Here is a 27,257-nt window from a genome sequence, read left to right as displayed (position 1 = left end):
ACAAAGCCTTTTCTGTTTCTTTATTTTAGTAATGCAGTCTCCATAAGATCTAAATCTAACATGGATTGCAGAAAGCCTTTGACAAACGGGCAAATACCCTGCTTAGGTTTTTACTGTTCCGACGGCTTCAAGATAAGAATCCCATTTCTTTGCAAATACCAAACTAAATATTACTTCTTGGCTGAAATGATAAATCAATATGAGAAAGCATTATTCTTTAAAGGCAGGTGCTGGCATCCCTTCAGAACAATACATTAGCAATGGAGGAAAAATGAAAGGAGAAGCCTCTTAAGACAATTTAAAAATACACTGAGCAAAGATATATTCAGGTAAAAATAAAGGGAGAAGCGGGGAAGAGAAAGAAAATAGACTTATAATGGTTTGCAGTGTGGCAAGGGAGCATTAAATGTTTGTATTGATTCTTTAGCTTCATTTTTATAGATATGGATACATCCAGGCTGTCACCCTTTTTTTCAGGATACATCATCAAATATACTGAGGCACGTGAGGGACCAACCATGTTAATTCCTCACAAGAATCTGATTGTTAATGGGGTACCTGAAGGTGTGGAGGGCTAGCAGCTGGCTTCTTACAGTGAAGAATGGTTGACATCTTTAAAATTATTAAAGACAGAAACCAAACTAGATCTAAAAAGGCTTTTAGATTAAGTTTTCGTGCACTTCTATGATGTTAACGAAAGTGTTTCAATACACATCAATGGTAAAAATCAAGTTTAGCAATAAATCAATCAGCTGTATAGCTTTTAGTGGATCTCTCCCCAAGGATTCTGAGTCAGTGAAGGATACTTAAATCTATTGTTGCTACTTTTCGGTAGGAAGATATAGGCTATTAGTTGAGAATTCCCATTCTGATCAATTGTTTTCTACAAAAGGTCAAACCATTTATCTTAACACTCACTGGGTAAGGGTCAGGCTTTAATGAAGCAATTTACTGCTGTTGGGTAAGGAATGATAACATATTCCACATATCCCCCTTTTCTTGAATGGGTTTCCCATCGGATATTGTTATTGATTTCTTTTCCATGGATTTTGGAGACCTGCTTTCTGAACAATTTATTTGATGGGACTCCCTGCCCCCCATTCAGAGAGGGTATCTCTAGCATGTTTTGTTAGTTACTATAAAATGCTGGAAAAACAGAAATTAACATGGGGTGTGGGGGAAGAGAATGTAAAGGAAGAAACACATGCATGGAAAATATGTCAATATTAGTTATGAGGCAATGAACAAGAATGACAAGATTTTTGGTCTGGATGCATAGCAAGTCTGGATTAATGGCTAGCATTCTACTATGGCTTCTGACCAGTGCAAGGATTTCTGCAACAGACTTTCCCATTCCCCTCCCCCATGTGCACCTCACATCCTCCCAAAATCTCCAGAGGGTTGTAGGATCCCCTAGATCAGATTTAGGGGGCATAAAGGACAGGTGGAGAAATCTTATTCTGCAAATACAAATCCTTCTGCTGACGGAACATTTCCCTTAGCACTATGTTGAATTCCACCCTGTAGGTTCCACTTTTTGCAAGTATACACATGAAATGAGCTGTACAGGTTAGATTCTTGCCATTAGGACTCCCTCAGCACAATTCTGATGTTGCATGCTTCAGAAACTACCTTCCAGGTATCATTTATAATAGTCATTCTAGGACTATTTGCTACAGAATAAAACAACCCTTTCTTGGTTCAATGTTGAATTCAGGCCTTCTTTTTTACCTCGGCTGTAATGCATACAGCATAAACAGAGACGTCCCAGTGGGATTAGATCTGGTTTCAGTGGTTAGGAGTCAGCACAGAGAACTGTGACTCAGAAACCAGAGTCCCTATTCCTGGCTCTGACTTATTCTGCAACCTTCGATAATATACTTCCGTTATTTGCCCTTTTGTCTCTTTGACTCTGAGCAATTTTCTTCCCTTCACAATCAACCACTTACAGTATTTGCAAAAGGTTACAATTCAGTTATTATTCTAGCAATATTATCCGCTGTTAGATACATTAGCAGTGGCTGGTGAACTTAAAAAAAAACCATGGTCCTATAGAAAGTATTTCACAGGAACAACACATTGTGTTTAATTGATTGCATTTTGTGCTTAATTGATTTTATAGTAAACTTACGCATGCTTGCATCAGTGACATATAGCAGTAAGGAAAATAAAACCTACAGCTAGTATGTGGGGCAAAAACTATTTGCATCCCTCTTCCCAAAATGCCCCCCATTGTGCTGAAGCCAGGATGGGGTGGGGGGGTTCAGTCATGCCCTGATTGAATACAGATAACAACTTTTTCTAAAAAGGTTGAAAATATGTGCTCCATCTCGCTGTTCTAGCTTCGGGCTTTGCTGCACAAAGCCTCTGGAGGGCAGCAGGATGAAGGCACCCCGCTGCCCTCCGGAGGCTTCACGGGCTGTCCCAGAAGCCAGAACAGCGAGATGGAGTGCTGCGCAGCACTCTGTCTCGCTGTAATAGCTTCGGGATTAGCGGCGCAAAGCCTCCGCAGGGCAGCAGGGGGCCTTCATCCTGCTGCCCTCCGGAGGCTTCGTGGGCTGTCCCAGAAGCCTCCGCAGGGCACGGGGATGAAGACTCCCCGTGCCCTGAGGAGGCTTCGCGCAAAGCTAGACCGGCTTGAGGGAATGCTGTGCAGCTGTTTTTGTTTCCCCATGCATTTGGAGAACACCGATGATTTATGTTGTTGAATTCTAAGTGTGTTAACATGCCTATGCAATTTTTATTACTGAATCTTTTTGTTGGCTGTTAAGGCTTTTTGCTGTGGGAATGGATATATAATGCACCTAAACCACTTTGTGGTTCTTTACAATCAAAAGGTGTACAAATTTTATGAATAAAATAAAGTAATAAAATAAAATAAGCCAGTTGGAAATTCTGAAGAAGCTGAGTTAACCTGTCCCATGAACATCTTGCCAGCCTCCTAATGACCTACTAACCCCTGACCTCTTTCCCTTCATGCCAAGATCCTGCTTCCTTATCAGCTATTCCCTTGCTCCCACTTGAACGCCATGTTACTCTTGACTCCAGGAACAAGGAACAGACCTATCTTCCCAAGTCACATTCTTTCTTTTAAATGCTATCTCCTGGAAGGAGATACAGCCAACAAGAAAGAAAGAAAAACCCAAGCAGATCATTCCTTTTGTAAATGTTTACATAAGGAGACTTTAGCAGAAACAGTTTTTTGACACCAATAAATCCTCACTGCAATGAGTCCTTTGTTTCCTCCTTCAATCTTCTTTTGCCACACCCTGTTCAAGAGTGGCCACGCTTTAATGCACCGATGACTCAGCCTGCAAGTGGTAGATCTTCCATAGACTAAACCTTCAACTTTTAACTTGAAATGTTTACTTAAGTTGCTTTCCTGCCCAACTTCCAGAAGCACACAAGAAAATACAGGGACCTCTCTATATGGGTAGGGTCCTTTGGCACACAAGAACAACTCCTCACTGTCTGTATATATCAAATATGGAGATATGACCTTACAGCCTTAATATTTGGCTGCCTCTTATCACACAGGCATTTTTCTAAAAGACAGCAGTCAATACTCATGCAGAAAGGGTCCTGGCAAAGTATTCTCTAGTCTTCAACAAAACCTGTTTTTCCCAATCATGTCCAGCATTTTTATGAATGCAACAAGTGGGTACATATTTGTATACTAATTTGGTGTAGTGGTTGGACCAGGGCCAGTGGCCAACATTTTACTCAGCCTCACAGGGTGACCTTGGGACAGTCATTGTCTCTCAGCCTAACCTATCTCACAGGGTTGTGAGAATAACATGGGGAGGTGGGGAACCACATGCACCATTTTGAGCTCCGTGGAGGAAAGGTGGGATATAAATGTAATCACACACACAGCTTTGCTCTCTCAAACACCCATCCACCCACAGGTCTAGAAAATGAAATGCTGTCCACATGCTATGCTTGCTTACTCCCATTCTCCAAAGTATGGGCGAATCCCAATTTCTGCTGATTCACCTGACCGCACAAAGTAGCATTTCTCCACTGCTGGTAGCAGTAGCAATATTAAACCTGGCTACATCTGCATCTGCCTGGATTTCATTCCATTTTCGAAACCTCTGCTGCTATTGCTATGGGGAAAAGAAATGCCACAGTGCAAATAAAGGAATAAAGGTTAAAAGATGATCACTGTGGACAAAATTCATCTGCAGTCATCCACTCAGGTGGAGCCAGGAATAGCAAATGGAAAGCAGAATTGGAAAACCTGCAAGATAACTTATGATGGAAGAAGCGCTTCCTTGTTAGTATCTGGCTGCAATGCTGACCACAGAAAAGTAAAAATAAATACAATGTTAAAAGCTAGGAGAAGTGGCTAAAGACAATAGTCCATGCAGGAGTTCATTCAAAGATTTTTTAAGCATTATGAATCTAAGCTGAGGGTTGAACTGAATTTTTGAAAAACAATTCAGCACAGGAGGACTATGACAAGGCAGTGTGGGGCAGGGAACAGAATATCAGATTCCAGGATCTCTGACCAGGGCTGTACCAAGGAGAGATACACAACAGTTTGTTTACTAGAAACTCAAGGCCCACCAATTGGAACCAAATGCAAAATGGTGGCTGTGGGATGAAAGAGCCAGATGCAAAAGGTGTTGTGTGCCCCTCAGCTTCGGCAGGATCTGGCATGGTTTAGCATTCCTGAGTGGAGGTTGATGAAGGAGATGAAGCAGATGGGGTGGTTGAAGGCTAGCACTCAGGGATGGAAGACAGAGCTCTCCCCCTTTTGATCCCTGAGTGTGAGAGAGGGGGGAGCTAGTCTGGCAGCTCTTTCCACTGCCCTTCCTGCAGAGCTTCCGTGGAGGGAGAAGGACCTCAACCAGCTGGTGGTAGTGGTGGAGCAGGAAGCAACGGCAATGGAGTCGCAGTCAGGGGGCAAGAAACAGTCACGATATCTTTCCCCACAACTCTCCCCATTTCCAAGTGACTACAAAACCTGCTGCAGTGGAAAGCCAAGTGAGATGAGCAGTGTTAGAAACTGAGATATAAAAGCTAGGAGCTAAATGGCACCTTAAACCTAGGTCAGGCTTCCTCAACCTCGGTTCTCCAGATGTTTTTGGCCTACAACTCCCATGATCCCTAGCTAGCAGGACCTGTGGTCAGGGATGATTGGAATTGTAGTCTCAAAACATCTGGAGGGCCAAGGTTGAGGAAGCCTGACCTAGGCTATGGGTGCAACAACAGAATGTCTAGGTGTACTTTTTTAATAAGAAGAATTCAAAGCTGAAAATGAATGAACTGCAGCTAGAATCTTATGTTCATTTTTCACATGGCCTAGTCCTCATCTGGAGACTGCAAAAAACAAAGCCATGCTTCCCCTGCCTGCTCCCCCCCCCAATATTCTTAAGAGGGTCTCTTCTCCAGTCTTCAGAGAGTGGCTGGAAGTGAGGAGGCAGAGAAAGGTCCTCCTTTCCTTCCACTCTGCAGTTTTAATCTGAAATGTTAGGCGCAGCAATGCACCCAACCTAGAGCTCAGAAACTGCTCATGCTAATGATATTCCTTGTCGCAAAACATGCTTAGAACAATGGGAGTTTCAAATGCTGGAGATGAGTAAAAGAAGTGTTGAAGGCCCGCTCTGAAAGAATGCAAAACATGCATTCAGAGAGTGCTTTCTGATCCTCTGGCTAAGTGCAACACAGCAGTCCAATGACATCATCCATTGATTTTTGGTGGCTGTACAGATGTTCTTTAAGCTGGTGGTGACAGAATGATTGCCCATTGCTGAGAATGATTCTGCCTGCGTGAGAATTCCCTGATGAAATCCTAAATGCACTCTGTGCTCTACAGGGACCACAGAGAAAAAGAAATCAGAAAAGCTTACAGTGAACTTTATTTACTCTACAGTGATCGAAGGAGAAAGAAGAAATGAAACAGATAGCTCATAACCTTTTAAACAACAATAACAAAATATCCTCTATTTGGAGCATTTCGGCATGGTACAATCATGTTATTGTTCTGCTTTAACTGATAAGATATAAGGTTTCTTTGCATTATTGTACTATTGGATGCTCAGTTTGTGCATTATGCTATGGATTATGATAGATATTGTGCTTTTAATCAGGTGTTTGGTACTTCTGAGTTTTGCTTTTTATTAGTTTGGAATTAGCTTGAGGTTTGTAATAAATTTTGTTTATATGTTCCAAAATATAGGTGTGGAACCACCAGTTTGCAGACCTAACTTGGCCCACCATGCCAAGTTTGATATAGTGTGCATCATCATCATCAACAACCCACTCTTTACCCAGGGCAAGTTACAACAAGTGAAACACAACATTAATATTAAAATATTATACAATATTTAAAACAGCTTAAAACAACTTAAAATTAATAATAATAATAATAATAATAATAATAATAATAATAATAATAATAATACATGGCACCAGGTATGGGGTGGATAGCAATGACAAACCTAGACAGCATCTTAAAAAGCAGAGACATCACCTTGCCAACAAAGGTCCGTATAGTTAAAGCTATGGTTTTCCCAGTAGTGATGTATGGAAGTGAGAGCTGGACCATAAAGAAGGAAGATCACCAAGGAATTGATGTTTTTGAATTATGGTGTTGGAGGAGACTCTTGAGAGTTCCATGGACTGCAAATCTCTCCATTCTGAAGGAAATCAGCCCTGAGTGCTCACTGGAAGGACAGATCGTGAAGCTGAGGTTCCAGTACTTTGACCACCTCATGAGAAGAGAAGACTCCCTGGAAAAGACCCTGGTGTTGGGAAAGATGGAGAGCACAAGGAGAAGGGGACGACAGAGGACGAATTGGTTGGACAGTGTTCTCGAAGCTACCAGCATGAATTTGACCAAACTGCGGGAGGCAGTGGAAGACTGGAGTGCCTGGCATGTCCATGGGGTCACGAAGAGTCAGACACGACTAAACGACTAAACAATAACATGGGGTGGATAAGGGTAGGGCTTTAAAGGTACAACCAGGAGCTGAGGGTGGTCTCCCAATTGTTTCTTTGCCGGAGCAAGGTGTGTAGCAAGGTGTGTTTCAAATGCCCCATCATCTGATGGATGGTAGGAACACACCTTGCTCATGGAGCAGAAAGCAGTTTTCATTCAATGGAAACCGCTTCCCCCACCCAGTCAGTGCTGTTCCCCTCTCTCTCAACCTCCAAAAGCAGCACAGGAAGGTTTGCAAAAAGCCACTTTGCGCAGCTCATTTGCACCTCTGACATAAACAAAGGGATAAAAGCATATTCAAATTAAAACAATGGTTTGCAAGGTGCACTCACTAGGTGCAGCTCAATATCCAGTGAGCTTTCACTGCATATTCAACATAACTTGTACCTGAACTTATTCACCTAGAATCAATGCTAGGAATTCAGAGCTGCGAGTGAGCATGACACAGTTTTTCACAATTTGGCTCCAGAACGCTCAGCCAGCTGGGATTGGCATGATCAAACAACAACAAATCCAGTACACACAGAAAGGACAAAAGCAGGTGTTAACTTTTGTCTGTGGCACATTTTGTAGGCCCCAAAACATTAATGCCCTTATTAATAAAACAAAAGGAAACAGCTACAGAGTAATAGGGTGTCTACACTTCCCTCAATTTATTCCATCGCAGACTAATTCAGGGTCTTTATCTGAGCAGAACAAAGCAAGGAAATTATCTAATTTGTTCAAAGACATGTTCCTAGTCTGGCTGCTGAGTAGAAGCAACACGAGAAGCTAGAAAGTAATGTTACTATGTTTACTAGTCAACTTTTAAATTGCAGTAACACCTCAAGGCTTCAGTCTAGACAGGCAACTCTATTGTTCCACAGAGCATAAGTATTAATTATTGCTCTTCACCTCACAAAATAGCATTCAGACACAAGAATGGTATGAAAACACACCCGCTTGACTTGCCATAAGATGGCAATGATTACACTACGTTAATCACAAGGTCTCCTGCCAGCTTGCAAGACAGAAATGTGGATCCAGAGTTTGCTCCAAAGTAGTGGTGGGCATTAGCTCAAGCCTTGAATGTTGTAATTCTCAATGCTGCAGAAGTGCAACAATGGCTCTGAGACCACTAGACTGGAGGCTCAGCTACATTAGTTAAAAAACAGTGTTCTGAATGTGCTATAAACATGCAACACCAGATGGCACTGGAGAGCAAAAAAAAATTCTATGCGATTTTCCATAGTGTTTTTCTTTTCTTTTGCTATACTGATTTAATTTATGACTTATTTATAGTGTTTTCTTCTTGTGTGTAGACCAACCTTGGATTCAGAGTACTGCTGGTGACAAGCTACGTCAATGGAATAGTTCAAAATGCAGGTGGCAGTTGCAGCTTCCTCTGCCATAAAGGAAATAAAACAAGAGAGCTCTAGAGGGAGATGATGGATGTTGGCAGCTATTTTGGTAGACCAAATTCAAGACAATTTTGGAGAGAAAGCAACAGTATGGAGGAAAGGGGCTTAGATGATAGGGATTTTGGATTTGCAAGGGTCGTGTTTAGGCCCAGGGGAGGGGAAACAAGTGATTAGAGATGTGCTGTTTGGGCAGGCAAGATTAGGAAGAAAGGCAGCATGGAACTGGATTATTACTAACTATTCATTTTATTTATTTATTTATATTTATAAAGCTAACCCATTGTGTTCCTCCACTATCAAAATGAGTGAATAAAGAATGGATGAGAGACAGATGCTGGGCAAACAATATGAGTCTCTAGCCCATCTGAGTTAGCACCTCTGTTTTAAAGTAATCACAACTGGCCCAAGATAGTTTGAATCCCAAGACAGAAGTCCAAATGCTGTCCCTTTCCACACACAGAAACTAAAATGCCCATCTACAAGCATTCTACCCAAATGGCATTGAAAGGAACAGGAGTTGCGTAACAACATTCGTTTGATCCTGTGCAATTCTCACTTCTTTCAAACAAGGCTTGAGCAGAAGCACTTCCTGGTAGTAACGATGGATGAATCCGTCCATTTTGGTTTCTTTCGGTTCCTCTCACCCCCCCCCAATCTTATTTTCAGCTAATTACATTTCCACATCGGTTTGCAAATTTCGATAGCATTTACGTAAGTACTCATTTCTTCAAATAGACACATTTTTTACAAGCAATTTCCCCTTTCGTATGTTACTTTCACTAATTTTTGCACATGTTTCCCTAATATATGCATTTTGTACACACCTGGGGAATGCACAAGAAAATTCAGAGAAGAGCAAATTTCAAATGAAAGTTATGTTTTGGCTCACATATAGTTTCAGGAAGCGTCTGTTAGGTAGGTTGGCATTAAAATGCTAACCAGACCAAATTTCTCTGCCATCCATCTGGCTGGTGGACTGTTGCCATGGATCACACCTGTCACTCAGCTCCCTTGATCATGTGCCCAGTACCTATTTCACCTTATTTCATAGTAAGACACATAAAATATCTTCTGTCATATTCTTCATCCCAACGCTAGTGACATCCAATGAGTTTAATGGAGATCTATCTCTGCATAAATGAATTCTGGGTTTGTTGGGCAGATGACAAGAGACTAGGAGAAGTTATGCATTGTATTCCTTCAAGTGCCAAAGTTGGTAGCCTCAGGGGTGAGCCATAGGGCTGAAGAACCTACCAGGGAAGTAGCTCACCCATTTTGGTCTTACCTGTTCTATAGCCTGTGTTATTGAGGTACACTGCAAACGTGCGAATCTCATGCTGGGCCTGCCAAGATGGAGAGGAGCAGTTTTCATTGTTGGTGTAGGTGTTGTGATTGTGGACGTACTTCCCTGTGAGAATTGAGGAGCGGGACGGGCAGCACATAGGTGTTGTCACGAAGGCATTGATGAAGTGAGCACCTCCCTGTTCCATGATCTTCCTTGTCTTATTCATCACTTGCATTGAACCTGAGGAAAGAAAAAGCACCACCGTGTCATCAAAAAGAGATCGAGAGCTGAAAGCTCATTGCTCTGCTTTTGTCAGAAAGTTTCATTGCACATAAGACAAAAGAAGGCACTTTATGATAAAACGAGCATAGTTGTTTTAACCAGCGAGGGCGGAGAAGGCTGTGCCAAATATCTCCTGCTGGTTACATCTTCACAGTAATGTAAGTAGCTTTGGAATTAAATCCCTCAACTTTTTTAAAAAGATCTTTTTAACCTTTCAGTTTTAGGACTTAATTGCCTCATAATTCATATATAGAATCCTAGGTCTGCTCAGGGAATCTGCTACTGCTCAGTATGGCTCTCATGCTACCCCTGCGTCAGATTGTTAGCTACATTTTGTGTGTGTGTGTGTGTGTGTTTTTAAGCCGAACAATTTTCGGTGGTGTTTTTAAGAACAACAACGATGAAAACAAATTCTGTATCACAGTGAACCAGCAAAGAAAACAATTTGGGGCAAAGGAACTTCAAAACTATCACTTTGTTCTGATAATCATTGCTCTGTGAGTGGATTAAGGAAAGACTCAAGAGATGTACTGTTCTAATCCTCTTCTAATGCAATCAGGGAAAGGGCCAAAACTCAGCTGTAATGCTTTGCATGCTGAAGGCAACACTTTCAATCTACTTTTACTTGGGGAAGGTTCAAGTAGCTGGCGATGGGGAAAATCTGTGCCCAAGACTCTTGAGAGCACAGCCAGTCAGAATACACAAACTGGGTTAGAGGGACCAACAGCCTGACCTGATATACGGCAGCTTCCTAGGTTTTTAAATCTCTGATACAGCAATAAGCTGCACACAACTTTATTGACTTTTAGCACATAAGAGAAAATGCGTAAGGTGGGTCCACAAGCAAAGGCAACCACAATGAATAGTGAGCATACAAGTCTTATTCAAGCAACCTGAAAGGAGAGGGAGGGTGAGTCTTATGCTTCCAGGCACCCCATCCCCAGGGAGGAAGGAATACAAGAATCACTGCAATATAGTGGCACCTTGGGTTACATACGCTTCAGGTTACATACGCTTCAGGTTACAGACTCCACTAACCCAGAAATAGTACCTCGGGTTAAGAACTTCGCTTCAAAATGAAAACAGAAATCGTGCTCTGGTGGCGCAGCAGCAGGAGGAGGCCCCAATAACTAAAGTGGTGCTTCAGGTTAAGAACAGTTTCAGGTTAAGAACGGACCTCTGGAACAAATTAACTACTTAACCCGAGGTACCACTGTAGAGTGTTTATCCGTACCCTAAGTGAGATACTGCCTCCTTTTGGAGTATAAGTCCTTGAGTCCTCTCCCTACTTAACCCAGCCATTCCATTCACTTTATTTAATTATTCATCATCTCAGCCATTTTCATTGTTATTGAACTAGTTTCAGTTATTAGCACCTGTTTTGCTTCCAATGGGAGCCATGGCGACTCTTCTGTTGCTTGTCACTTCTGTGTTTTCCATCCAACTGGTATGAAATTGCCAGGGATTCTATGTATTGTCAGTTTATCCAACTGATTAAGACCTGCTAAACGGGGGGCGGGGGGGGGGAAGAGTCCTCGTTTTGTAGGCTACTCACAGTCTGATCCACAGATCACTCCAAATACTAGTATCTCTCTCTCTCTAATGATGAATTAAAAATAAGTTAAGTACAAGGAAATGGGGAAGGTAGGAAGACAGTGTGGACTGGATTAAAAATGCTTTTCCGGACCCAATTCAAGTTTCTCAAGTTAGTGTTTAAAACGAGTTACCTCCCAAATATCTGAAAGATGGCTGACTTCCCACCTAACTCTCCCAAGTGTTAAGCAGGCCCCTACTCCTGATCTTGGGACGTGGGTGGAGCTGTGGGTTAAACCACAGAGCCTAGGACTTGCCGATTAGAAGGTCAGCGGTTCGAATCCCCGCGATGGGGTGAGCTCCCGTTGCTCGATCCCTGCTTCTGCCAACCTAGCAGTTCGAAAACACGTCAAAGTGCAAGTAGATAAATAGGTACCGCTCCGGCGGGAAGGTAAATGGCATTTCTGTGCACTGCTCTGGTTTCGCCAGAAGCGGCTTAGTCCTGCTGGCCACATGACCCGGAAGCTCTACGCTGGCTCCCTCGGCCAATAAAGCGAGATGAGCGCCGCAACCCCAGAGTCGGCCACGACTGGACCTAATGGTCAGGGGTCCCTTTACCTTTACTCCTGATCTTAATAGCTCCACCTCACTCACAAGCAGGACTTTTTTTCTAGAAAAAGAGGTGCCAGAACTTGCCATGCTGACCACAGCCTTTGGGGCACAGAGAGGTGCCGGAACTCAGTTCTGGTAAATTCCAGCTGAAAAAAAGCTCTGCTCACAAGTTCACAAGAGAGAGCATTCATTCTTTGTGGCAGCCCCCATGTTGCGGAATTCCTTCTCCACAGAGGTTCATCTGGCTTCTTCACCATGAAGCCTTCTGTGAATGCTGAAGATGCATCTCTTTACCCTTGCCTTTGACACCTGAGGTGTCTTTTTTTTAGGGCCCACCCTATTTCCGTGATTGTAACCTGTTTCAACCATTTTAAATTTTAAATTGTTGGAGCCTGCCCTGGTGAAGGGCGAGTAGCACAATTTATGATACTCGTGAACAGAACAAATGGGCTCCATATGTTTCAATACTTCATTATGAAAGGAATGTGTACTCTTAGTAGGAAGTGATCAAACATTAACAGGAACACCCTATAAGAATTCCGACCGGTTGCCATTGTCACTCTTTCCACTTGGGAATGCCGCCCCCTCGGGAATTTATCCCACAAGCAGTTGTAGTTCAGATTTCAATTTGTCCTTCAAAGGCTTTTCACGAATCTATGCACTCCATAATGGTTTCTATCGTTAGAATAGCATGCAAAATTTCTTAAAGAATGGGCAGACTGGGGGAGGGAGGGAGAGAGAGACTTCAGCTTTTACAAGATATAGGAAGATTCTAAAGGGGTGGACGTGTTTGCATTTGAGTGCAAACTCCTAAACCATTTTGGAACAGACAAAAATGGCTCTGTATCATATTTGCAGCAATTATAAGATTTGTTATGCAAGACTGAAGCAGAACAGGCCTCTCTTAATGCAGAGTTCTCTCTAGTAGCCACAAGGTCAAGTTGCCATCAACCTTCTCCTGCCATTGAAGAGATGCCTTCATGTTTGGGGGGGATGCCAGTCCCACACCTGTGTGCCCTTAAGCCCCTGAACCGGTACAAAGGTGTCCAGTGAGAGCAGCCGCAGGCTACAGCATGCTGAGTTTTAACTTGACTAAAGCCTGCACCAATGTATTTTCAAGACAAGAGGCTCACGTTAGAGAATATTTAGCTGGCTCACGGCACTGGGATTTCCTTTTATCTCTCCATCAGCCATTCAAAGTTAGCAAAGGTCAGGTGTGCTCAATTACCTAAGTGGCTCTAGGCCAGTCTGTGGTAAAATGGCATCACAACCTAGTCCCTAAGAGAGAGATGACAGCCAAAAGATGCTTTAAAGTCCACACTCTGTAGGCGAACCCCCCCAAAAGTAGATGAAACTAAAAGGATAATACAAAGTGGATCAAGAGAGCTAGCTTTTCCCACTACGTAGGGATATTTGGCTACCCACCCTATGGCAGATATTATACATGTGATGAACAAATAAATAAGTGGGTAGGAAGATGCACATGGCATGGAAAAATGTGATAGAGGAAAGTTATTCTCCATCTCTCATAATGCTAAAATTCATGGGCATCCAATGGGAATGAATGTTGGAAGATTCAGGACAGAAAAAAAGTATTTCTTCATTTAGCACATAGTTACCGTATTTTTCGCTCCATAAGACACACTTTTTTCCTCTTAAAATCTAAGGGGAAATGTCTGTGCGTCTTATGGAGCGAATGTGTGGTCCCTGGGGCTGGGGGGAGGACCCAGGCTTCCCCTGCCAGCCCCGACAAGCTCTGGGAGCCGACCTGCTCTTTGGGGCTGGTGGGGGAAAGCCAGGCTTGCCTTCACTGAAGCCTGCACACCGACCCCTCTTGCTCTCCAGGCTTCCAAGGTAGCCGCCTGAAGCCTCCAGAGTGCAGCAGGAACTCCCGCTACGCTCCGGAGGCTTTGGGTTGCCTTCACTGAAGGCGAATGCAATGTGGGAGAGGGAGAGCTGCACAGCACCCCTTCAGCTAAGCCGGAGGAGAAATGGAAGGGGCTCCGTTTCTCCTCCCGCTTTGCTGAAGGGGCGCTGTGCAGAGAGGGGGAGAATATATATATTTTTTCTTGTTCTCCCCCTCTAAAACAAGGTGCGTCCTATGGTCGGGTGCATCCTATAGAGTGAAAAATACGGTAACTACGGACATCACTTGCACAGGAGGCAGTGATGGCCACCAAACTGGAAGGCTTTAAAAGATGACTGAATTATCAATGGCAACAAGCCATGATGGCTGCGCTCTGCCTGCATGGACGAAAGCAGTAATGCTTCTCAACACCAGCTGCCTTGAAACCACCAGGCATGGGGAAGAGTGCTCTTGTGCTCGGATCCTGCCTGAGAGTTTATCCACAGGCACTTAATTGGCCACTTTGATAACAGGGTGCTGGATGAGATGGACCATGGGCCTAATCCAGTAGGGTCTTCTTATGTTCACCCCTGCACTAGATCTGGCTGTTTTGATGGAGACGGAATGAAAAAGGGGTGTTTTCTTTTGCCCACTCTCTATAACTCCATCTCCATCCTCCCTGATAACTATAAATGCTCAGATTTGGGCATCCAGCCCTCTAATGCTATATCTCACAACATGGGAAGTCATTATAGAAGATGACACTGCACCCCCCCCCCCCAAAAAAAATGAGACCAGAAGAGCATGATAAAGCTCTCTGGAGCCCCAAGCAGGTGCATTCCTTTTAGGGTGTGGGGAGGCACTGCAACATTTTGTTGCACATCCTACTTCTTTCCTCTAATGTTAACGCTCTTCACCTTTTTTTTAAAAAAAAATGCATGGCCATTTGTGGACCAAATGTAACTCTGAACACAGTTTGGAAGACACAGATACCAGCTTTTTCCTCTCCATCTTGTGAAGCGAACCCTCTCTCCCTCCCCTCAAAACCCAGGTCGAATCACTGTTTTGTCATTCTGCTATTAAAACGCAATTTTAAACAACCCCTTTAAATGGCAGAGGCATCTGTGCAGAAATAACACTACATGTTAACTCCCCCCTTGGGGACACTAACCTCCTTTAATAAAACCACTGTAATGACAAGGCCCTATATATCAACAGTCTTTAATACAGAAACATATGATCTAATCTACTTCCACAGCTTGAGAGCTGATGTGAAGTGACAGATCAGTGGAAGGTAAAAATCCAGGGTACCCCTTCCATGCAATCTTAAATAGGCCAGCTTTAAATATTTTACAACAGCGCCAAGCCATCCAACAAAAATTCACTTCGTACTGCTTCCCAACACAAACTTTGGAGAGGCGGAAGAAATCGGATTCCTTCCTTTTGTAGGACATTGGTTGGGTGTTAATCGGTTGTTGTAATCTAAGCAAAACAGCTGCCTCTGGAGTAGGAAAAGCTTCCAGGCTGTCACCAATTCGGTTCTGATGTTACTTAGTAATGCTGCCGCTTTGAAAATGTGAGCATCCTCTTCAGAATGTGGTCTCCATTGCAAATAACTAAGCCCTGTTTATGTTTGCAAACTCATGTTGAAAGGGCATGGCGTAAGATCAGACATTTTTAGTTGACCCAGAGATAAAGTCTTTCTAAGAATTCCGAACTCTTGGAATTTTTTTGTTTGACATATACAGAGGAGACCAGTGTATCTTGGCTCCTTATGGGTGAATCAACACTGGATATTTGCTTCCTTTCAGTTCTTCTGAAAAGAGAAAGCACAATACGTTCCTGCCCACAAAGAGGTTAATTTTGTAGTTTTCTGCACCAACAATACATCCATGTTTATGTATGTTTGGTGCTTACTTGAAAAACATGCTGCGCTGTATCCTGCAACTGGAATTCTACATGATGCACATTACACAGATTTGTGTAGCTTATTCTGCAATTGCAAGTTCCAGAAAAAGGCAAGAGTTAAGGCACTGAAGCCTCCAGCCAGTATCCACAGCAAAATTCTGCTGAGCACCACTCCTGCAGGCAAGAAACTTGGTTTGGTTTTGCTGTAAAAAGAAAGTTGAGAATCCTAAGATGATAAACCCTACAATAAGCCAACACCTATTTCTATGGTATGGCGCGGCCACAGAAAACGTTCAGCACATTCGGTTGAGATTCCTTCATAGCATGGGGTTGGATTAGACGAACCTTGCAGTCCCTTCCAACTCTACAATTCTATGGTTATATGATTCAGCTGCTATGTTTCCACACAATGATGCCACATGCTGTCAGTATCAAAGACATGCTTTGCAACTGCACCAACCAATCAGTATGATAATTCAACACAGGAGCTCTTTATTCTCCTGGACTAACATACAAGGAGCTTGTCAGTTTTCTCATCAATTATGGTCCAATAGACAGTACTGCCTGGATTTGGGCCTGGGAGACTAAAGTTCAATTTGAGTTCAGCAAGAGACTCCCAGGACAGCCTTGGGCAAATCAAGTTCTCCAAAAATGTAACATGAGAACATTAATGGCCTGCTTCATCAGGCTGGACTTATGAGGACACTAAAGCATTTCACAAGGGATCTGCAGAAATGACTGGGGGAAACACACACATCAAATAAAGGAAAACTGCTCCGTAACATTACAAAATATATTGCCATGCAGTGTTCCTGCACAATCACTTACTAAAATAATGTTTTAATATTTCATAGAATCATAGATAAATAATAGAATGGTAGAGTTGGAAGGGATTCTGAGGGTCTTCTCGTCCAACCCCCTGCAATGCAGGAATCTCAACTGAATGTGTTGAATCTTTTTGCCCAATGTGGGGCTCGAACCCTTGACCCTGAGATGAAGAGTCTCATGCTCTACCAACTGAGCTAAAGTGGTGGTGGTGGGGGGAGAAGCAAAATGTGAAGTTGTCCAGCACTGTAAGAAAAAAATAATGGTTGTGTGTTACAACTCTCAACAGAGATGGGCTCCTTTACGAAAAGTTGCAATGCTAATTTAGCAACCCTTTGCAGAAGCAATATTGAAATTTTCACCAGCTAGTATCACATTGTCAGAAATCACACCATTAATGCCAAGTCTGACAACTTCAATTACCGAAGAGCTAGAATTAAATCCAAATGCTCCGAGTGAGTAAAATTTGGGGAGTGGTAACTGCGGGTGGCAAAGTCAGCTCAGCCTCTGAAACTTTAATTAAAAATCTTGTCATAAATACTTTCTAATTGAAACTTTTCTGTAAATATATTGTCATCCAGGTTTTTAAAAAATTGCCATTTCTTGCTCCACATTAAGACTAAACATTAACCTTCCATGCCACATATTGAGCTGCTGAATAAGATTATAGACAACTTGCTCCAGTGTTAACTTGTCCTTTTTTAACATCAACTGGTAACTCCTAAGCCAGAAGGCAAATGAACCTATGGAGGTTATGGTGGCTCTGGCTTTGGAACTTTTCAGCTGTTCATGGTGGGTGGCTGTGCAGGTCTGGCTCATCTTTCATTGAAAATATCCCACCAGCAGAACGAGTTGCTGATCAGGGATCTACAGGATAAAGAACACTCTAACACCCAGTAGCCAAAGCTATTAAGTGAAGTAATCATGCAAGCTAACACCAGTCCAGCTTTCATTGGTACAGTAAATATGTGACTGGGCTGTACAGCTTCAGAATACAGGATCAACCATAGAAAATATTTCCTCTAGTTCAAAAATTAGCATGTCACCATAGTATTCTCCCTGATATGCTACTGCTTTGTGTGGAATGAATGTTTTGTAGGAAAGAGCATGCAATTAAACTCATGTGAACTTAATTCTCGTGAATTAAGTAGTACAACCACTTGTACCACTCATTCTCAAGCAGTACAACCCAGAATTACCACTGAGAACTAGGTCTTCATTCATTTACTTCATACTAAAGCAGCATCAACCCTGTATCTGATCCATATAAAGGCCTAGTTTGCATGTCACGGTAAGCCAACTATGGCTTACCAGGACCGCACGAACCTGCTTAGACTCCCTGTTCATAGAATAATAGAACTGTAGAGTTTGAAGGGATCCCAAGGGTCATCTAGTCTAACCATCTGTAATGCAAGAATCTCAACAAAACCTCTGCTTAAAAACCTCCAAGGAAGGAGTGTCCACCACCTTCCAAGAGAGTTCGTTCTACTATTAAACAGCTCTTATCATCAGAAAGTTCTTCCTGGTGCTTAGTTGGATTCTATCGTCTTGTAAGTTGAATCCATTGGTTTGAGTCCTAGCCTCCAGAGATTAAGATTAAGATTAAGATAAATTTATTGTCATTGTCCGTATATACACAGTATACACAACAACGAAAATCAAACACCCAAAGACCGGGTTCACATACACATTTGCACGTATCTCCAACACTCTCATCCTATTCAGACATAATCTATAAAACATAACATAATCCAGAATATAACATAACCTATTAAAGGCATAACATAACCTAAAACCTATCTCATTCCTTCCTACTCCCTGCTTGCTATTTCTTGCAACTGGCCCTGAGATCATTATTTAGTGCAATCAGAGCTCTTGGATAGAAACTATTCAGAAGGCGTGTGGTTCGTGAGATAGATTCAGTCCCCTGAGCATTCTCAGGAAATACAACCTCTCCTGCACCTTCCTCACAACCATATTAATATTTGCAGTCCATGAGAGGTCCTCAGAGATATAAATGCCCAGGTATTTAAAACTACCAACCCTCTCCACCTCCTCGCAGGACTAAGCAAGCTTGATCCCTTTTAGCCTCCTCTTTTCCAGGCTAAACATGCCCAACTCCCTCATAAGGCTTGGTTTCCAGACCCTTGATCATCTTGGCCGCACCCCTCTGGGCACATTCCAGCTTGTCAATATCCTCCTTAAATTGAGGCACCTGGAACTGGACACATCTGGACTACTCCAGGTGTGGTCTGACAGAGCAGTACTATTACTTCCCCTGATCTGGACACTATACTTCTGTGGATGCAGCACAGAACAGCATTAGCTCTTTCTTCTGCGGCATCACACTATTGACTCATGTTAAGCTTGTGGTCTACTAAGAGCCCTGGATCTTTTCCACATGTACTTCTGGCAAGCCAGGTGTCCCCCATCTTATATTTGTGCAGCTGGTTGTTTCTGCCTAAGTGCAGAACCTTATATTTTCCCCTGTGGATATTCATGTTGTTAGTTTGGGCCCAATTCATCCCGAAGCCCACTTCTGTCTTCTGCAGCATTAGCTACCCACCCACCAGCAGCTTTGATGACCATCCCCTCAATTCCTTCATCCATGTCATTTATAAAGACATTAAACAACAACAGGCCCAGGACAGAACCCTGCGACACCCCACTTGTCACTTTTTTCCCAGGATGATGAGGTATCATGAATGAGCACTCTTTGGGTTCAGTCCGTCAACAAGGTACACCCCCTTCCCCCTGCCAAAACAGTTCCTTTTAGCTAAGCTTGCCGTAGCAGCTAAATGTGTCATCCAAATGTGTGGTGGTGCTTGAACTCTTGCCTCTTTAACCACGATCTGTAGCCAGGAGGAGAGCACTTAACCATGAAATCTGGGTTTTTGACACATGCTAAGCCAAGTCTTAATTGCCACGTGAAGCTAAAAGGAACAGGAAGGTACAAAGCACTTACCATATCCACCAGTGCCCTTGTGGTAAACCACAGTTTGGCTGAGCATTATATCCAAACGCAGCCAATTTGTGATGCTAGAAATTCAGCCATGCAGGTGGCCTATCATCACATAAGTCCATAAATTTTCATGCATACCAGACCTCTTTTTTCCACTATCAAAGGATCGATGTATTATATAGCAACTGCCTGATTATTACTAGCGTACACACACACACACTGAGAAGCAGCCTCTGAGATTGCAATCGAGAAGAGAAGAGCATCAGCTAGGGGCAGTTTAACCCTCTTGCCTGCCTGCCTGCCTGCCTGCCCAAGCAGCTTGAGAAAGACAATTTTGAAAGGACAAAATGAGGATGGGGAAGGGTTAAGGTCTGGTTAAGCAGGCAGCCTCCAGTTGCGGCTTTCTATTAAACAAAAATCAAGAGATCATTCAAGCGTCTCCAATTTAATGTCTACTTTGGCCCATAGGAAGTAATAATAGCATGGGAGCTGGACATTGCTGGAGAAATTGGTCTCTTTAGTAGCCTTAATTTAACAAGGGTATAGCAAATTGGAGGCCAACCAAGCTTTAAAGTATGCAATATGAGGAAAGATTAAAAGGAATTTGATATCAATCTCCAACTATTTAAAAGGCTCCCCCCCCAAAAGGAGACAGGTGCCTATTGTTCTTTACTGATATGGACATGTAGACAAAAAGGCAGCAGGTTGTGTTCAGGGAAAGCAGACTTGGATTAAACCTGCATGGCTAATAATGCTTATTTGGAAGAAAGTCCCCCCTAAATGAATGGGTCTTATTTTCAAGTAACTATTTCTCATTCCTGCGCATTCTATTTTATTTTATTTGTTGGTTTTAAGAATTGTTTCAATATGATAATAGCATTTTATTATCGTTGTAAGCAACCCTGTTCTTGGTTTTGGAGGAATGTTGGTCTTTAAATGGTTCAAATAAATTAAAAATATCATTAGGAAAGAACTGCGTGTCCTCATCTCCAGAACAACTGGGGAATGAAACCAATAACTGAAGACAGTTTGAAAGCACACAAAAATTAAAAATGTTGTGAATTAGATATTGCTTGATAGCCTTTGTAATTCTGACATTTCTGCACATTTTTTCAGCTTCTCCTTTGTATTTTGTCATGCAAAGCTCATAGACATCAATATCAGTACAATTATAAGCATGCTTACTCATAATTAAGTCCCACCTAATTCAGTGGCTCTTGTTTCCTAGTAAATGTGTTTAGGATTGCAGTACAAGGACATAAGAAGAGTTCTGCTAGATCAGGCTAATGTCCCATTTAGTCCAGTATCCTCCTCTCACAGTGACCAACCAAATGCCTATGGGAAGCCTACAAGCAGGACGGTGATTGTAGCAGCACTCTGCCCACCTTCATGTCCACAGATAAACTGCCTCTGACAGTGGAGGTAGAACAAAACCATCATGGCTAGTAGCCACTGAAGTTTGCAATAAAGTATACAAGTTCCCTTATATTCACACATAACAATGCAAATTTCTCTCCAGTGTCTGGATTTCTGCATTTCAGGAGCCATTGGTTCTGCAATTTTTTCCTTTCTTTTCATGTTTAGATGCCTCCAGAATCTAGAACATGACATTTTAAGAGCATTGAAGTCATCAATATATTTCCAAAGTCTTGTTAAGGAGCTTGAGAACAAGCACATATTCACTTGTTAAATTTGTGCCCCACCTGCACACCACATGGCTCTCCGAATGTGCTCCATTAATGTCTCATAATTCCTATTGCTGCAGCAAAGCATGAACAAGCTCTTCCAAAGACCAAGTTCACTTCCACTTGATAAGAGATACAAACTGCAACGAGCACATTGCATCTATCACAACACTTTAACTCAGTGCATCCATTCAGACTGATCTAGTTGGACACATTTGCCTAAAGCTTTAGGCAAGATTTAAGGAAAAATCTTATTTCAAGCTAATATGTGGTCTCATGGATCGTCTAATGAGGCCTGAGGAAGACCACCCCCTGGCTCCACGAAATGCATTCTCTCTGGCCAGATCTTAATGTGTGTGGACACATGGGCCATTGTGCTTGAAATTGGCGAGAGACAACAGATCATCTGGAGAAAGGAAGTACACCGCCCAGAGGACTTTGACAATTGCATCAGAGACAAGCAGGCTGGCATAAAACAGATCGTGATAAATTTTTAAGGACCACCCTCTGGATTTTAGTCACAGGAGACTGAGATAATGTGCACAGCTTTTTGGAATATGCATTATTGAAACGGGTCTGTCTAGCTCTAAAACACACCACATTCTCACCAAAACGGTGAGATAAAAACCTTCCCTAACCTTGCTGAATTTAAACCATGATGCAATTCTTCCACCCACCCCCAACTGCAGTAGAGATGCTCTAGTCACTTTATGAATTTAAAAATACATCTAAATGTCATTTGTGATTAAAAAAAATTGAAAGAAATGAGGAGCATCATAAAAATGATGTTTCCTTTGTTAATGCCTATAGCTGCAGGAGCTGAGTGTTACTTCTTTGGATTTCTCTTCCACAAAAATATGTTGCGCAACATGGAAATTCTATTTTAATGCCCTTAAAGAAAAACAGAAGAACATGCTCACCTGCAGGATATGTATTTCTTATCCATTAGAGGCTGCAACAGCATAAAATGAACAGCAATGAAATCTCCCAACACTTGCAGGCTGTGCTGCAGTCCTATACTGTACAAATACAGTGGACGCTTGGGTTGCGAATGTGATCCATGTGGGATGCACGTTCACAAGCCGCAGAATCGGCAACCCACAGCGGTGCATCTGCGCACGCACAGGTTGCAATTCGGCGTTTCTGCGCATGCATGACCACCAAAACCTGGAAGTAACCCCTTCTGGTACTTCTGGGTTTTGGCGGTCCGTAACCTGAAAAAAAAAACAACAACCTGAAGCGTCTGTAACCCGAGGTATGACTGTATACCTAGACGTCCAAATGAACTCAATGGGCATGTGGAAAACTGCACTGTCAGCTACAAAATATATGTTCAAGCTAGCAGCCACTTTTTAAACCATGTGTACCAATTCCAACATTTCATAGTTCAAAATAAGGGCATGCTTGTAACCTCTCAAGCTATGGGTCACTGCCCAAGGCAGTGCTGCAGCATTCAGACATTCAGCTGAATGCATGGGACGCCAGAGCAATCAACTGTCCGCATATTGCTGTTTGCTCCCTCCATGTAGTCATCATATGTGAAATAGTCTATGAGGAACTTAACTGGAACAAAGTAGCTCTCTATCTAATATGGAATGACCTGACATTAAACCCCGCCCCCCCCAATCTCAGTTACTTACACCACTTCCCAAATATTAGTTTAGGAAAGAAAATCCCAATCACTTTAACCACTGCTCCAAATTGTTATTGCAAGACCAAAAGCCTTGTTTGATCTTTGTTATCAACAGTTACGCCTTCCACTTGCGAAATGGGCCATCAGCATCAGAAATGAAGGTGAAGTCTTGAATTCAGTATTTCTTGAGCAATTACAAATCAGGTACGCAAAAGACAAGAAGTGGTTTTTTTGTTTTTGTTTTAAATCAATCTTGTATTGCTGAAATGGTTGATATTTACAGATGTTCATGTACTTTTAAATTATATTTCTATAGTATATGGATTATGAGCCAGACAACAAAAGTGGGTTTTGCAAGTCCTTATGGTTGCTAAGAGACTTCTACTCCCATCCATTATGCAATGGTCTGTGGACTTCACCACCCTGGCTATGTTTGAAATATATATTTCGTATAGTTATCAGGTTTTGTGTGGTTACCTATCTGGACATCTGGAAAGCTTAACTTGCATGTTTAACTTCAGGTATATGTACTGGTGAGTCTCTCTCTCTCTCTCTCTCTCTGTGTATGTGTTATTAATAGTATTCCATACAGATTACTTATTTTATTGTCTTTAAAAAGATAAAATGAACGCAACAAAATTGAGGAGGAAGAGCCTTGCGGTCACCTTTTAATTAATATAAATTGTTTTTTTAATATTTTCTCTTCATTCTACTACTTCCAATTTATCCCTTTATTTGTGTGCGGGGCTGGGGTCTGTATGTTTGTTGTGCGATATGAATCCATGTTATTATCTGTAAGAGAGACATAATTAATTCAATTTTGACCATCAAAAGGACAACTGCAGCTCATCCCTCCTTCTCCATTGTTCCATACAGTGCATCAGCTGACTCAGCAAAGACACACTGCACACAGCCCCACTCTGATTGTAGACAATGGAATTGCATCAGTAGTAGACTCCACCCTTATCTTTACGAGACTTATAGTCCATGATGGCAAACACTGAATAGTGAGAGCATGGTGTAGTAGTTAAGAGTGTTGGATACAGGTAACTCGCATCTTATGCTTATTTAACATATGCTTACAGGACTTTGGAGAGGAGGTGGGAGGGCTCTAGGACCCTGCCAGAGCCTTTGCACTGTGTTCCCAAAGTCAGGTAAGCAGTGGACCCAGCTCCAGATGTTCCTGGCTTTGTGCATTTTTGCATATGTGTGTGGGACATAACCCTGCATATATGTGAATTACCCGTATCCGAAAATGAACAAAGCATGCACAAAGTGAATATACATGTCACGTGCAATGCCAGGTGTACCTAAGTTTCAGCTTAAACAACTCTAGAACAGCTGGTTACTAATGAACAATAGAGCAAAGGACTTTTATTTAAATGTTGATATTGGCAGTTTTCTTACCAAAAAAATAAAAAAGGATTAGGAACAGTTTGATGATCCTTTGTACTCGGACCCTTTTTGCAATAGTTTGTTCATAGGCTGGAAGTTTGGCTGTTATAGCTCAGGTATGGATCTACTGTAGATGAAATTCTGCACCGATGTAGGCAAAAGTGAAACCCATTGCACATGTATCAATTGCTGTTAATCAAAGCTCTTACTGTTAATCAAACCTCTCTGGCTCTTACCAAGTTCTACATCTTGATCATCAGTGAGGACAAGGATGATGTTTGGACGGATATTCCTGCGGTCCCTTTGAAACCTTCCCTTCAGACGCTGATTTAGCAGGAAAGCTGAACTGTCACCCAACAAGGATAAGAGAGTCATTGCTAATAATCCCACGGCGATGCTACGCTGTGCCATATTGCACCAATTTTGAAGAACATGCAAATAAAGGTGAGGGGATGTTGTCTATTTCTTCTTCAAAGGCAGATCTAAGAGCAGGACAAAAAAGAGAGAGAGAAAGCAAGTGAGTATGGATGTGGTGAAAGTCTCAACAGAATATATAAATCATTGTTTCTAATGCAAAAAAACCAACAACACATTAAGAGTTAGTTCCTTCTTTTAAGGATGAAAACTTTAACAGGCCTATAAATAACCCCACACCATCTGCACCCTAACCACACCACTTGTATCTGCTAGAACGCAGGGCCAATTAACATTGATCAAGTGGTAGGAAAAGAGCTTTCTGTAAAAAGGCAGTGGACACCCATGAAAAAGTAATTGTCTACAGTAATTTCCCAGCACGTGCCCTCTAGAATGTCCTCTATTTTGAAGGCGTGTATCTCCCCTTCATGCTTTAGCTCATCATTGTAATGGAACAACTGTGCAGTACACAGCAAACACAACACAGAGTTCACCAGTTAAACAAAAAAATGCCTTCAGTATTCTTTTTTCCTACACATCCATGTACACACACACACATTTTTTAAAATATAAAAACAGATCCACACATTTAGTCATATCTAAGAAGCAGAAAAATAACCTGAAATGTTGAATGTGGTTTATAAGCAGTGTTAGTCCAGAGCAAGAATTAAGACCCTCATGGTTTACACGACAGCCAAGTCTCTTATTTCTCACATCAGTATATTATAAAATTGTCTATACTCAAGTTAATCCCGTGACTTTACAGGGAACACCAGCCTCATGCTCAACTCCACCCTGGTGGAATGAAAGCGTGCCTACTTATACCACAACTAGATTTGTTTCCATGTGTCCGAAAAATACAAATTATGTAGGAAAGCATTGCAAACACAATTCTGAACAATTCTGGGGGCGGGTGTTTCATGCTATGTCACCCAAGATCTGGGTTGTTTTCACAGGGCAATGGGTCCATTTTGAAAGGAGGAGACAAAACGCAGAGGTCTCATGCCAAAAACAAACCACACACACACACACACACACACACACACACACACTTTCTTTCATAGAATCATAGAGTTGGAAGAGACCACAAGGGCCATCGAGTCCAACCCCCTGCCAAGCAGGAAACACCATCAGAGCACTCCTGACATATGGCTGTCAAGCCTCTGCTTAAAGACATCCAAAGAAGGAGACTCCACCACACTCCTTGGCAGCAAATTCCACTGTCGAACAGTTCTTACTGTCAGGAAGTTCTTCCTAATGTTTAGGTTTCTTGTAGTTTGGATCCATTGCTCCGTGGAGCAGCAGAAAACAACCTTTCTCCCTCCTCTATTTCAGTTCCCCCAGGCCTCTCTGCAGCCACATTTCCACCTTTTCCTCTATGCACCCCATGGCAGCTGCTTCTTTCCCCCCATTCTTGTCACCCTTTACTACACTTGTCTGCAGCTCAGTCTCACCTTTATGCCCTTTGTTCTTCCCTGGCCCAACAAGTATCCTTTTATCTTTCTTTCCCCACTACCCTCTCTTTTTGGGGGGGACAGGGCGGCAAGAGGTGATGGCAGAGCACATGCTTTACATGTAGAAGGTCCCATGTCCCTAGCATCTCCAGAGTGGGCTTGGAAACACCCCAAAAGAACTGCTGCTGCCAGTCAATGCAGAACAGACAGTACTGAGCTTGATGGACCTATTATCTGATTCAGTGTAAGGTTGTGCCCTATATTCTGTTTCTCTCCCCTTCAGTCTTTTGGCATTGCATTTTAACCCAGAGCTTCAAAGGAAGCTTTCTTATTTCTGAACTCTTTTTTTGTTGTTGTTCCTAATATGGAAACCGATCCAAGGAAATCAATTAGCTGCTTAAACTCATGCTAAGGTTTGTTTAATCAAGTGGCACTCCTAAAAATTACAGAAGCAGCCGGAAGGCTGATGATGGGTGGGGAATTCACCTGCTCAGCTTGGTTGGGTTTTTATACCCCTGCCCTATAAGGTCAATCAAGGAGAATCTACGGGCTTATAATAATATGCAAATAGAAAGCATTTCAGGATGCAGGAGTAAAAACCACAGCAGCCTTAATGGAAGAGGAAATGCTCCATTCTACCTCTTCCAAATGCATTATAGTAGAAACTGGAAACCAATGTTTTTGCCTCCAAGCCACAATACTAATTTTGGGCTACAATTAAAAACTCTGATGCATATTGTCCCCCATCAATATACGAATGTGTATATACATGGTGGTTGCTTTTTACTATCAAGCACCAGTTTGGCTGAGACATATGTATGAGAGAAGTTGCTGCAAAGAATGGAAAGGCAGGGTTTCACTTCCTGCACGAAATCCTGATGGATCCGTCCTTTCCCGTTTCCTTTAGTAACCCAGTTCCTGGATGAGGCATGAGAAACAGAGATGGGTTTAGGGCCAGATAAAAAGCAGGGCAGTCCAAATTAAAGGAAGGTGTCATAGAACAATTGCAAGGGTCCAGACCGGGTGTGTGCATGTGCTGATTTGACCCTATCCTACCACTATCCCACAGCCTTT

The 27,257-nt window shown here is 42.4% G+C and overlaps 1 protein-coding gene across 4 annotated transcripts in view; it reads right to left on the bottom strand.

The window, feature by feature from the left end:
• SULF2 (sulfatase 2) overlaps positions 1–27,257 on the bottom strand; it is a gene marked incomplete at its 3' end in the record, with an annotated part of 263,555 nt that overhangs the window by 57,647 nt on the left and 178,651 nt on the right. For all 4 annotated transcript variants that reach the window (XM_081916767.1, XM_081916769.1, XM_081916766.1 and 1 more), the window contains 2 exons: positions 24,552–24,797; positions 9,635–9,874 (listed from right to left, as the gene is read on the bottom strand). In XM_081916767.1, the coding sequence (XP_081772893.1) occupies positions 9,635–9,874; positions 24,552–24,726 (415 nt within the window). In that variant the 5' untranslated portion in view covers positions 24,727–24,797. The remainder of the gene's footprint in view (positions 1–9,634; positions 9,875–24,551; positions 24,798–27,257) is intronic.

Source organism: Podarcis melisellensis (genome assembly GCF_964234715.1).
Source record: "Podarcis melisellensis genome assembly, chromosome: 6".
Taxonomy (NCBI): domain Eukaryota; kingdom Metazoa; phylum Chordata; class Lepidosauria; order Squamata; family Lacertidae; genus Podarcis; species Podarcis melisellensis.
This window is presented reverse-complemented; position numbering and strand designations above follow the sequence as displayed.